The sequence below is a fragment of the Phalacrocorax aristotelis genome, chromosome 22 (assembly GCF_949628215.1).
Source record: "Phalacrocorax aristotelis chromosome 22, bGulAri2.1, whole genome shotgun sequence".
NCBI lineage: Eukaryota > Metazoa > Chordata > Aves > Suliformes > Phalacrocoracidae > Phalacrocorax > Phalacrocorax aristotelis.
In genome coordinates this window covers 1,306,879-1,319,288 of record NC_134297.1, presented here as the reverse complement: position 1 = coordinate 1,319,288, position 12,410 = coordinate 1,306,879, and the positions used below count along the sequence as shown (strand labels likewise).

General features: G+C 56.0%; 1 protein-coding gene across 1 annotated transcript in view; it reads left to right on the top strand.

Annotated features, from left to right (window-relative positions):
- The window catches only part of DSCAML1 (DS cell adhesion molecule like 1), a 111,859-nt gene that overhangs the window by 9,360 nt on the left and 90,089 nt on the right, over positions 1-12,410 (top strand). Inside the window, exon 3 of the mRNA XM_075116343.1 lies at positions 3,290-3,436. Within this exon, the coding sequence (XP_074972444.1) occupies positions 3,290-3,436 (147 nt within the window). The remainder of the gene's footprint in view (positions 1-3,289; positions 3,437-12,410) is intronic.

The window sequence follows — 12,410 nt, the reverse complement described above, 5'->3', positions numbered from 1 at the left end:
AGCAGGGAAGAGGTGCTCAGCTTGGGGGTCTCCAGCCTGGAGGCCGTGGTACAGCTGCAGCCTTGCGGCAGAAGACGTCCTCTCCCTTTGAACCGCTGTTGTCGCACCCAACCATGCACAGGAGCTTTTGACGGCTGCAGGAGATGCTGGACCACATCTGTCCGTGGTGGGGACCCCACTGTGTCCCACAGCACACCTCTAGCCTGTCTGTTCCCGCTGTAGCATCCAGACCCAGCTTGCCAAGGCTTATTAAGCAAAAAAAAAAAAAAAGAGGAGGAGGAATATGGCAAAGAGCTGATTCCAAAAGCCATTATAGTAAATTATTGACCAGGCTGAGGAGGGCTAATAGCCCAGAAATGGCTTCATTATGTAACCTATTAAAAGTGGGGCTAGCAGAGGGAACATGACAGAAGTGACTACAGGGTTTTTTATTTTAATACCTTGTACTGCAGAGTAAATTGGTATTAACCCCCTTCCACACAGTGAATTATTTACCAATGCTATCAGGTTACCTATAAACCGCAGCTCGGTGGAGGAGGGATGGCAACAGATGGGGTGCCGTGACGGTGGGTGTGGAGCATGGAGCTGTTGCCCTCCTTCTGCCAGGCACCAGAGGCTAGGCTCCCCGTGGGGCAGCGGCGAGGGCTGTGGCCGGCTGGTGCCTGCCAGCGGCCCGGGGAGCAGCAGGGTGAGTGGCCCCTCGGCACGGGGTGACGTGGCCGTGCCCCGTGTGGCCGTGAGGGCTGCGGCACCTCAGTTGGCTCCTTGTGTGTGAAGCCTGGCTTGTGCTTCTGAGTGGATGATCACAGCCCCTCTGGTGCTGGTGACCCTGGGCTTGACGTGGCTTGGAACTGTGGGGCTCTGCAGACTTCCCCGGCAGGAGGTGCAGAGGTGGCAGTGCTGGGGGCTGTGGGTGCCTGGGGCTCGTGCATCAAGGATGCCTGCTCTGGCTGTCTGGAGAGTTGGTGCTCTGGATGTGCTGCAGGGCAGGAGGCTTGTCTCAGTCCTTGCCTTCTTGCTGGGCAGGCAGCCTTTGCTTAGCTCTTCTCCCATGTGCTGAGCGCTTCCTTGGGATCACAGCAAGTCAGCAGCAGAGCTGAGTCCTGGCTTTCATCCCACTCTCGATACTGGGTTGAATGCACGCGTCCTGTCCATGGGATTCCAGCTGGGAGCCCAGCCTCCCCTGCCCCCTTAGCAGGTGCACGTAGCTGGAGGCGTGAGTACGTCGTGGGGGCCCACACGCAGGGCTGCCAGGGCCACCAGGATGGCTCCAGCTGTGGCAGCGTGAAGTGCTTCGGCTTTATGGCATTTGGAAACGGTTGTGAAACGTTCCCCCGCTTGTGCTTCCTCCCGGTCATCTTGCATCCCAGTCACTCTCCAGTGCTTTGTGATGGCAACACACCAAGTAAAGCCAATTAAAGCTGTATAAAGAAAGCAAACACAGTTGGAAATACGTGGAATTGGAAAAATCTCTGGAAGCTTTGGAAAACCTGTGGGTGAGTACATGGAGCAAGTCTCTCCAGCCAATGGAAGGTTTTAAGTGTGCTAGTTGTGGCTGCACGTTGGAATTATTCCCAGTGGCAGCGAGAGGCCAGAAGCCCCAGCTGCGGCGGCTGGTGCGGCTCAGAGCCGGGGCAGTGCCCGGCGTGGGGCCGGCTGCGGCAGCAGCTGTGGGGGCGAGCGCCGGTGCCCGAACACGAGCTCTGCTCCGTGCTGGGGCACTCGCAGTGGCGGCGAGTGTGCGGGAGGCCGGGCTGGATGCTCCTCCTGGTCCCCGCTGGCCTTTAAAGCCTGTGAATAAACCACCTACTCCATGAGATTAAGGAGGCTTTTGGTAGCTAATCTGCTTTGGCTCTGGAGTCCCTTTCCGTGGTAGGCTTCTCCCCGTGTCCTCGTGGTGCCGGCCCTCGTCCTCCCCGCCGGTGCACCGGGTAAATAACGGGAGTGAGCTGGAGGCCATTCCGAACCCTCTTCCCTGCTTTCCCCTGGGGCGGGGGCCCTGCCTGCCAGGAGGGCGGCTGGGCTGCAGGCAGAGGGCAGGCGCTGCGGAGGCGAAGGTGGGGCAGCCCTCTGCAGCTTGGAATTCACTGTTTTATGCATGCTGCTGGTCTCTTCTGCCAGCCAGCTGGTGTGCGGCGCCGGCCGGGACGTGTCACCCAGCACCCCAGGGTGGAGCCTGCAGTGTGCCCCTGGTTCTGCCCATCCTCTTGCAGCTGAGCAGGGTGCCCTGAAAGCCTGGGAAATGAAGGTGGAGATAGCCACCCTCTCACTGCTTACTTGTTTGTGCGAGGCATACAATGCATTGCCAGTGGGTGCTTTCCACTCAGGGAAAACACCTTCCTTTTGGGGCTGCAAAGGGGTTCTGTCGTAGGAGATTTGTTGAGCTGCTTTTGTTATGGCCAAGGGGTGTTGTTAAATGACGAAGTGAATGCTTATCTGTCCTGCGATCGCGATGCCCGGGTGCCTGCATCCTACAGGACACTATTACTGTCACAGTAAGGAGGCACCTGCGCTCACTGCTTTTTATACTTAAACTTTAGGAGTTTATGGTGTCTGCCTGTGTTCCTGGGCATGGTGACATCTTTTTGTCTTTCTGAAGAGGCTGGGGTGGATCTGGCTTACCTAGTGAGTGCTGCTGGAGGGCTGTGGCTCTGGGGAGTTCCTCGCCACTGGTCCAGGGAGCAGCATAGAGCTATCAAAGGGATATGTGTCTCCCTGAGGAATAGGGCATGTGGTGGAGACAGCTCATGGCTCCCACTGTGGCATGGCTTGGAAAACTGTCATCTGCTTCCCTAAATAGTCCGCTGGTGGGTTTAGGAGGGTGCTAGCCTCTGGCACAGGCTCTCTCTCCTGGGTGCCTCACCGCTGCAGTTTCAGCATGCATCCAGCGGTGAAATGATTGCCTTGAAGGTGGGAGGTTGAACGTTGCAGCTAGGAAGTGCCCTTGGTCCCTGTACTGAAATCTGCGTGCTGCAAACCTTTGCCTTAGCAGCTTTGGTGGCTACAAAGCCAGCAGCTTGCCTTGGTGGCAGGCTGGGGTGATGCTGGGGACCGTTGCAGGGTCCCGCAGCGGGAGCTGGGCCAGGCATCCCCTCTGCATGCCGAGCACAGGGCTATGGTCTCTGAAGGAGAAGTGCTGCCTTCCCTGGGAAGGTGGGCCAAGTGTTTTGGATGGAAGCAGTTTGTTGCTGGGTGGGTTGGTTTGTTTGGGAAACGTGGGATTAAAGCAAAAGGAAGAGTGTTTTCTTCCAGCACTGTCATGCTACCAACCATCTGCTTTTCTCTACAGTTTTCAGGGAACCGTACACTGTTCGGGTGGAGGACCAAAGGTCGATGCGTGGAAACGTGGCTGTTTTCAAGTGCCTCATCCCCTCTTCAGTGCAGGAATACGTTAGTGTTGTGTCCTGGGAGAAGGACACCGTTTCTATCATCCCAGGTAAGAGAGGAGCCACCGTTCTCTCGGAAAATCTGACCTGCTTTGCCATGTGTGAAACTGACGGTCGTGGAGGGGCTTGTTTTGGCTTATCCGTGCCTGTGGTGCCCAAACAAAGGCTTCTATTGATGACCGTGTTGCAGCTGCATACTGGAAAACGCTGGTGGTGTGAGCAGATGTGTTGTGTTCAGGGTCTTCTCGGTGCTGTGGTTGGTACTTCACGTATTTCTGGGTTCACGGATGTTTGGTGTAAGCGTGGTGGCACGTGTGCCCTGTCCTGGCTTCTGCTGTGTGCCCGCAAGCCAGCTCGCTTTGGGTACCTGGCAGCTGGCGCTTGGGCAACAGTAGAAAAGTCTGCCTGTGCTCTCTGTGTCCCGAGTCCTGCAGCCAGAGCTGTTTTTCATGTTGTCAGGATGATGCACAAGTAAATGTTGCAGCTTCTGTTGCAAGTTGTCTCAGCTGTTTCAGCCATGGGGAAAGGGACTTGGTAAAAATGGCATTGTGCACTTCTCTGTGCTGGCACCTGGAAGCTGCTTGACCTCCCTGTCCCATGTGCCTGCCCCATAGCCCGGGACGTGTCCTGCTCAGCCCTGACTTCGGCTGCGGTGAAGGGGCCTGCGGGAGGGACAGCAGCACCCGTCCCTGCACAGGGACTTGACAGCTTTGGGCGTTCTGCCCCTCAGTTCCCTGTGATTTTTTGGCAGGTGCAGAGCACCCTGGGTCCCCTGGAAGCAGAGAGCCGCTGAAGCCAGGGTCTTTCCCCAGCTGGTTCCCTGGGGAGTGGGGAGGAGTGGTGCCTAGAGCCCTGATGGAACGCGACCTGCCCCAGGCACCTCTGAGTGTTCGGTGGGAGGGGAGGGGAATGGGCAAACCCGTGGGGAGCCGTGCCGCTGCTGTGGGCTCTGGCTCCTGTGCTCCTGCCTGGCTTGTCGCAGGCTTTGAAGCAGCGCGGGGGCTGCAGGCAGGTGCTGGGCGCAGCGTGGGGCCAGCCCTGTGTCCCCGTGTACCGGGGTGACCTTTTGGCTCCCTCCTCAGAGCCGGTATTGATGGCAGCACTGGCTGCCCTGCACAGCATGTGTAAGCTAGTAGTAAAGCAATCAATACTGCTTTCCCCAGGGGGATCCAGAGAGAATTAAAGGATTCTGCCCTAAGTGAATGCTGTGTGCTTGATATTTGCTCACAGGTCAGCAAGTCCTGATGCTCCTCTAGGGCTCAGTGTTGCTTCACTGGCAGTGCCGTGAGGAGCAGGTGCAGGAGGGCAGATGCCACCGGCAGCGGGGTGCGAGCCTGGTGCCTGCTGGGGCAGCCGCTGACCAAGCACGAGAGGCGATTTGCTCTAATCCCTCTTGCAGGGATGCTTCTTCCTTAAAGAGCTTAAGGAGCAAAGTGCTTCACCTGGAGGCGGGTGACCTGTTCTCCTGAGGGCTGTGGTGGCTCTTGCTGGTGGCCCGGGTCTCCTGAGCACAGCTGATGTGCTGACTCAGCGCAGCCCATGCGCTCGGAGGCAGGCCAAGGGGAGCGGTGGTGCCGGGCTCCTGCCGGAGAGTGATGGCCCCCGGGGCTGCGATGCCTCGGCAGGGTCTGCGCGCAGCCCCCTGCGTGGCAGGGGTGCCGGGTTGAATGATTGACCGGGGAGCACGGGCACCCCTCCTGACAGAGGCTGCGCCCTTGCTGGCACGGAGCCTGTCACGGTCTGCAGGGCTGGGAGCCAACTGCCTTCCCGCGGTCAGGATGGAGTCTGCAGAGCCTCTCCTCCCCAGCGCTGACCCCTTTCTGACAGTCTCAGGATGAAGTACAAGGCGAATCTCTTTGCCTCAGGAACACGGTCTTCCCTGGATGGGTGTTCAGAGTGATGAGCTCGCGTTGATCGGCAGCCAGCCCGCGCCCGCAGCAGCCTTTTGCCCAGAAAGGGAGATTCTTGCTTAGCAAATGGCCTCCTTGAGTAGGAGGCTGTGTAAGGAGCTTCTGGCACTTCAGGGTGTTTTGGAGCACTGCGGAAATGTTCGCTTTGTTTTAGTAGGCGAGAAACCTCCGGGTGGTCCAAGAGGCCTGCTTATAGAAGCATGTTTGGGAAGGGTCACCTGGAGGGCAGCTGGTGTTTGGAAAGGGCATGGCCCTCTTTGGTACGGCGCAGGCTGGTACCACAGCCTTGCCAGCCCTTCTCTGCTCAGCTCCAGGAAGCGGGTGTGTCTGTGTGAGCGAGTGAACGCAAGGTGGATTCCCTTCTGTCCCATGGATGGGACTGAGGAGCTCCTGGCACCATGTCCTGGGGTGGGGAGGGGCGGTGATGTTCTGCCCTACCGCAGGCTTGTGCCATCTGACGAGCGGGGCATGGCGAGGCCGGTCAGCATGAGAACCTGCGCTGTTGGTTCCTCGGGGGCGGGTGGTGCCGCGCCGGCTCCGGCAGCGCTTTGTGGAAAGGCGGCGGTTCTCTCGCCGCTCGGGGTTCTGCAGGGCGGAGCGGAGCGGTGCCCGTGCTCCTTGTTCGCGGAGCGTGGCTGGTTTGCTTAGCAGCAAGTTTGTCAACCGAGCATCCGTGCACTTGCGTGATCTTAACCAGACTTGTTCTCAAGTTTGCTATGGCAGTGGATTTTTTAATATGATGATTTAATTAGAGTGTAACGATTTAACATTCTAAAGCAATAATTACCCTAAAGACAGAACATATAAATTGTGTTACAGTGCAGAGTCAACACAAGCAAACATGTTTTGCCGTTGGATTACAAATATAGTATCTGCCTGAAGCTTATTTTTTTTTATTGCTCTTGTGTTAGAGCTAAAACTGGCTTGGCTGTTACCAAAACCATGGTCTTTTCTTGACAGCTGGTGAACCTCTGCTTCTGTCCTAATTCTGAGCAAGGAAGATGAGGAGAGGAGGAGGGGGACCCTGCTGTTCAGAGTGAACGGCATGAAGGCTGACAAAAGCTGAAATGTGGTGCTGAGGCCTAATAGCTCCCTTCAGTCGCAGATGTGCTTTCTGAATTGTAAGATCAAGCAGTTGTGCAGGCACAGCACCGCACAGCTCTCCTCCAGTCAGCCTGCGAAAAGAAAAGGTGTGTGGAAGTACCGCGGCTCTTTCAGAAGTACACCCGCGCCGCATTTACAGCTGCCTGTGTAACATGGCGTTCTTTCCTACCTTGACGGTGCCAAACCTGCTGCTTTTCCTGAAGCTTTCCTCTAGTGCTTCTTGCGGAAGACTCTGCATCTCCCCAGCAAGTCTTGGCGCGGCAGGGGATAGTCCTGGGCGCATGAGCGGGAGAACTGGCCATCCAGACCTCTCTGTGGCAGAAAACTCTTTAAAGTGACTATTTTCACAGCGAATGTCTGCTTTCCTTAGCATCCCTGGCTTTCCTCCCGTGAAACCAAAATATTTTGTAGCTCAAATAGGGGGAGCGAGCGTTTCTGCTGGGGCTGCTGTCCTCGTGAGCTGAGGCCCCCGGCTCCGTACGTGGGCTGGGTGGCCCTTTTGTGAGCTTTCTTGGGTTCTTTTGATGCTTAATTGGGATTACAGGGCTCCCAACCTCTGCTGCTGGGCCTTTGAGCCGTGTCTTTTCTGACCAGCCTTGCTGCTCTTTTGAGGGCGGTTTGCTGGTGGGTGGAGGACCTCTGCGGGGCCGGGCTGGCGTTGGCAGCGCTCGCCGAGGTGCCTTGCCAGCAGAAAGCCTGGCTGCAGAGCCGTCTGCTTCACCGTGCAGGTGCCTGGGCGAATCCCTCCATCCCCGTGGGTGTCCTGGCAGTGCCCTGCTGCTGGGGGATGGGCTGGCGTGGAGGGACACGGGCAGCAGCGCCCCGCGGGGAGCCTCGGGTGCGTGGGGACCCTTGCTCGGGTTCCTGCTGCTCTCGCCGGCCCGGGAGGGCTCCCCTTGCAGAGGGTGCCTTTGCCTGGCTTTCCCCTGTTCGAGTTCCTGGCACGTGTGTCTTCGCAGGAGCACCTGGGTCTGGGTTGGAAGAGATCTCAAAGCAATTGCAGGGAGCGTGTCTGCATTGCCCTGCTGCAGCAGGGGGGTTTGGTGGCAAGTTGCATTATTTGGTTAACTTGGCGACACTGTAACTCACCCTGAAATCAAAGATAAATTCTTTATGGAAGGTTGTCCCTCACATAAAGCATCATTAGTGCAGCTCATTTTTGCTTAATGCCTACCTAACTGTGCCGTAGTCTAAAAATGTGTGTTTAGTGAAGTCAAGGGTTGCAGAGAAATTATAGGGTTTTCAAAAACCCATTTGCTTTGCTGGTGCTCACATCAAAATCAGTCTTGCCTTCCGTTCTCAGCCTTGTCGCAAACATGCAGCACCACTCGCAGGACCCTGGCATTTAATGTAGGCTAGTGCTTACGTGGAGTAAAGCAGGAGTGCTTACAGAATCAGGGACTGTGTATGAGATTGCACTTCACACCCAGGCTGTGATTTCAAACTCTGTTGCTATTGATGAATCTTGATATATGTTTCGGAGGGGAGGACGAGGGAGGAGGATGGGAGGACTGCAGCTGAGCAGAATGTTTTACAGGGCCCTCCCCCTTTTCGAGAGGAAAAGAGGGAGAAGCTACTGCTATAAACCAAACTGGCTTAAGAACTCATGTGGTAAACAGCTCTTTTTTAAATATATTTTTTATTTTTAAAGCACTATCACCAGGCTGGGTAATGTGAAGAGTTTCACAGGCACGTTGCATGGTTTGGGTTTGTCTTGGAGGAACTATGTTGCGTATGCGACTGGAGCTGCTTTAGTCACCGTGCCGTGGTGGTTGTGGCAAAAAAATGGAAGTTCATGGCGCTGACTGGTCCCTCTTCAGGTGTTGCACGGCTGTAACTTGATGTCAGCAGCCACAGGTCCTGCAGAACGTGCCGGTGTGGATCCGATGGCCGTGGGCACTCCTGGAGTGTGTGTCCAGCTGCAGTTTACAACAGCAAGGGGTGATGGGGGGAGCTGTTTGAGACACACAAAAGAGAGGATTTTTGAGCAACTGTCAGCCCCTCTGCTGTTGTTGAAATGTGTTCATTTGAACATTACCCGGCTTCTGTGACCCTGTGAGCGCACGCGTGTCTGTACGCTCACACCCAAGCCGTTCCCAGCTGGCTCAGAGGTGTCGATGCAGTGCAGGCTTGACTACCTTGGCACAAACACGTCCCCTGCCCGGGCTGTGCCTGTCGTGCTACCGGGAGTGCTGCGCTGCGTGGGAAGGGTGGCCCCGAGGACGGTTCTGCGGTGGTGTTGGGCTCCGTTATGGCCATCGTGTCTGCACTGGCGTGTCCCGAGAGCACGGCAGGATTTGCTTCGGGAGGCTGCGTGCTCAGCTGGGACACGGGTGTCACTTGGGTGCACAGGCGCGGTGTGGTCGGGGTGGCTCTCCGTGGTGTCCTCATGGGTGTAACTGCATCGTGTCAGCTGCAAGGGAAAGCTGATGGCATTTGTCCTCCGATCTTGCCTAGCCTGTGACTCGCAAGGGCAGCGCAGAAAAGCAATGATCTGGAGGCAGTAAGCAGCCCTGGACTGGCAAGCCCAGAGCTGAGCCGCTAAGTGACGCCTCAGTGTTGTGTATGTAACAGGTTGTGTTGGAAAAATCTAAATACAGCACTTCTGAAGGTACAGGCATTTCTAAGGGTGCTGCTTTTCTCAGACGCCCTAATATGTATCCTTTGAGGGCTGTAGATACTTGGGTGTACTTTGTTAGTCCTTGGATATCCACAGAGTCCTTTCTCTGGAAAGCAAAACGTAGAGCTTGCCAGAAGGATGGAACTGAAAAAAAAAATTGAGCTCTGAAGTTTTAGGCGTGTGTGTGTACTTGATTGAACAGTAGCCTGTTAGGAGTTCCATAAATACCTAAGCTAATCTGTTTGCAGTGGCTCAGATATGAGCTTAATTTGACCTGAGTAGCCCTTTCTGTCCCATCCTCTGCAGTGCCCAAGGCTGTTTACGGGATTCTTAAACTCATCGCAGCAACGCTTTAGTGATGGGGGAAATAAAACTGCAGCAGCTTTCTGGTGGTTAAACGTAGCTGTTCACCCCGAAGATGTATGCTGTCCTCTGCTGTACCTGGCAACATCTGCCACCTGTTACGTTTTTCTCTGAAATATTAGAAGTGTAAGTGTACACAAATTCCACTGCAATCCATCTCAAGATGTGGCAAGTCTGGGGACTCAGCATGAGGCCACTGGCAATTAAACACCCAGTGAGGATTTATGGATGCAGCGTTTCCTCTCTGCTGGGCTGCGGGAGCACGGCTGGGGTGCTGCGGGCCAGGGGTGCGGAGCAACCATCCAAGGGGCAGAAGAGCCAGGACCTGGATAATTCAGCATTGTTCTCATGTCAATAGGCTTGTTCTGGGGGACATCAGTCTCCTGTTATTGGAGAAAAGCTGCAAGCTGGGACAGAACAAACACGGTGAGGCGAAAGGCAGCCCTTGTTTATGTGTTTGTCTTCATTGGGATGGTTTGGGGACAGGAGGTGAGTTACTGGGGATGGTTACCGGCTGTTAGCTGTTTATTTGGTTTTGCCTGAATGCAAACTAACCCCAGCTGGTTTGAAGTGAGGTACCTGGCAGCAAGCAGCCTGCGGGCGGGAGCGTGTGGGGCACGAGGCCACCCTGCTGCCCCGTCCCAGGCGTCACCTGCGGCGGAGCGTGGGGCTGGTGGCTGTGACCCGCCACTTCCCCCAGGAGAGGAGGGAGCCCGGGCTGCTGTGCCTGCTGCCCCGCTCTCTCCTGGCGTGCGCGCGGAGCAACCTGCACAGACAGCGCTGAGATGAAAGCTGTGACCGTTGGGCAAAAGGCTGGCGAAGAACTGGCCTTTTCAATTAAATTTTGTAGCTTCTGCCTGGGACGGGTTGACTCGCATCATGGAGCAGCCTGATGTGATTTAAATGAGCGTTGTCCTACCCTACCCTGTCTAGGGGTGCTGGGAAACCTTTTCCCCTGTCGGTCCTGAGATCTTTAAAGGTGTCCTGGCTTCTCCCCCACCCCTTGCCACCCTTGCTGGCTGCGACATGTGCCCAGACCTGTTACAGAGGGAAGTAGCTCCAGGCGTTATTCTCACCAAGTGGGGTGAGATTCTGTCTGAAATCATTTCATCCTTCCCCAGAGACTTGGCGTGAATTTTATCTAATCGCCATGGCAACAGATAAAAAAAGGTGTGAGCACATCTCCTTTTGCTGTGATAATTCAGATTTATATATTCAGATCAGATTGGAGTTAGAGATTTTAAAAGGAGCAGATGCAGCAGAAGGTGTGACTGCAAATAATGTGGCGAGAACGTTTGATGATCCTGCCCTTTAAGAGGGGAGAGAGCTTTCCTGCAGGTTTTTTTTGAATATAATTATTCCATCAAATCCACTTTAACAAGGACTCATTATAGCCCTGATAATGCAGAGTCACGTTGGAGACAATCTCGCACACGCATGCACACACACCAAAAGAAGGGACTACAACAAGTAAATGAAATGCCTGGAACAGCGAGGCGTGAGTGCCCGGTCGCTGCGGGTGCCCCCGCGCAGCAGCGCCCGGGAAGCGGCGCGGGGCTTAGCCGAGGTCCGGCTGCCCCGCTCCACGAGCCGCCGTGGCGGAGCGCCATCGGGCGCTTCCCGGCTGCCGCGCGCTCCTGGTGCCCCGCCGCGCTGCGGTGGCCCTTGGGCGGCCGGGGAGATGCTGGCAGGCAGCCCTTTGCGTGGATCGGGCCCTCGGATCCTGGGAGTCCTGTGCGACCGAGTGCTGCGACGAAAGGTTGGGGAGCTGCGGGTTTCCAGAGGCCCCTTCCCTGGGTGGAGCTTTGGCCGCTTTCCCCTGATGCGAGAGGCCCGATTTTGCAGAGCAGGCTTGGCTCCCAACAGTTGCCCGTGCAGCAGATCTCAAATGAGAAAATGCCTGAGACCGCCTGAGCTCAGGCCGTCCTGAACTAAAGCTGTTTGCTGCTTTTGCTGCGCTGAAGCGTTCTTCTCCTGCAGAAGCCGCAACAGCTGAGATCAGAGCAAGGAAGTCTTTGACTGCTTTTTCTGCAGGGTAGAGAAGAAAGGATGGAGAGGGTTTTGGGGAAGGGAAGGTGCTGTTGATGTAGCACTTGTTCTTCTAGTCCCATGTGATGTCCTTGCCCCTGCTCCAGGCCCTGCGGGATGATGGAGCACGAGCCAAATACAGAATGACAAGCTCCAAGGCATGAAATAGAGGAGTAGCTGTACTTGGAGCTGCCATCGCTTGGCGTACCTGTGAGCGTAAATCTTTGGCCACCCCAAGGAGCCGTTGTGCCATAGGGAAGGGAGAAATGGCGCGTAGAAGGTGGGATGGATGGCTGAGGGTTTGGAGCGGAGGCAGGCGGGTTGTAAATCTCTGCCTGATGCCTAACCCATCCCAGTGAGAGATTCATTTCCTACATCACACCGCTGGCCCCGTATCTGCCTGAGCTGTCGAGGGCTTAGGATCCGCATCAAGCTCCCCGCTGGCGGAGGTGAGGGGGGTGGTAAGCGCTGGGGAGGCCTTGCTGTATCCCTGCAGTATATCGGTGCTGCCTGAGCTTGGCACACAGACCATCCCGGCAGGGGAGGGTATACTCACAGACCCCCGGGAAGCACGAGAGTGAAGGGTGGCGAGCGTCCGCTGTGCGCTCTGCTTGCTCCTTTGCAGGGGAGCTACCCGAGGAGGAGGAGGCTGCCTTTTTGGAGACAACAGCAGTGATACCTGCTGGGCGCAAACCTTCAGCAGTGACTGTGGCATGAGGATTGAGATTACTTATGCGAGAGAAGATACTGGAGTGCAGAGAGCAGGAGGAGGAAGAGCTCAGCAGGAGGAGATGCATGGAGGAACGGTCTGCTAGTGGCAGCCGGAAGGATGTCTTGCGTGGACCCTCCCGAGTCCTAGGGTGACTCTGTGTGCCCGGGTAGATTGTTCCAGTTACGTTCTGAATTGCAGATTGTCTTTTTGCAGGAAATTACAAAAAAGTCAGGAACAAGAGGAAAGTCCTCTGGGGCACCCCTCCAGTGGCATGCAGGGAAGGGGAA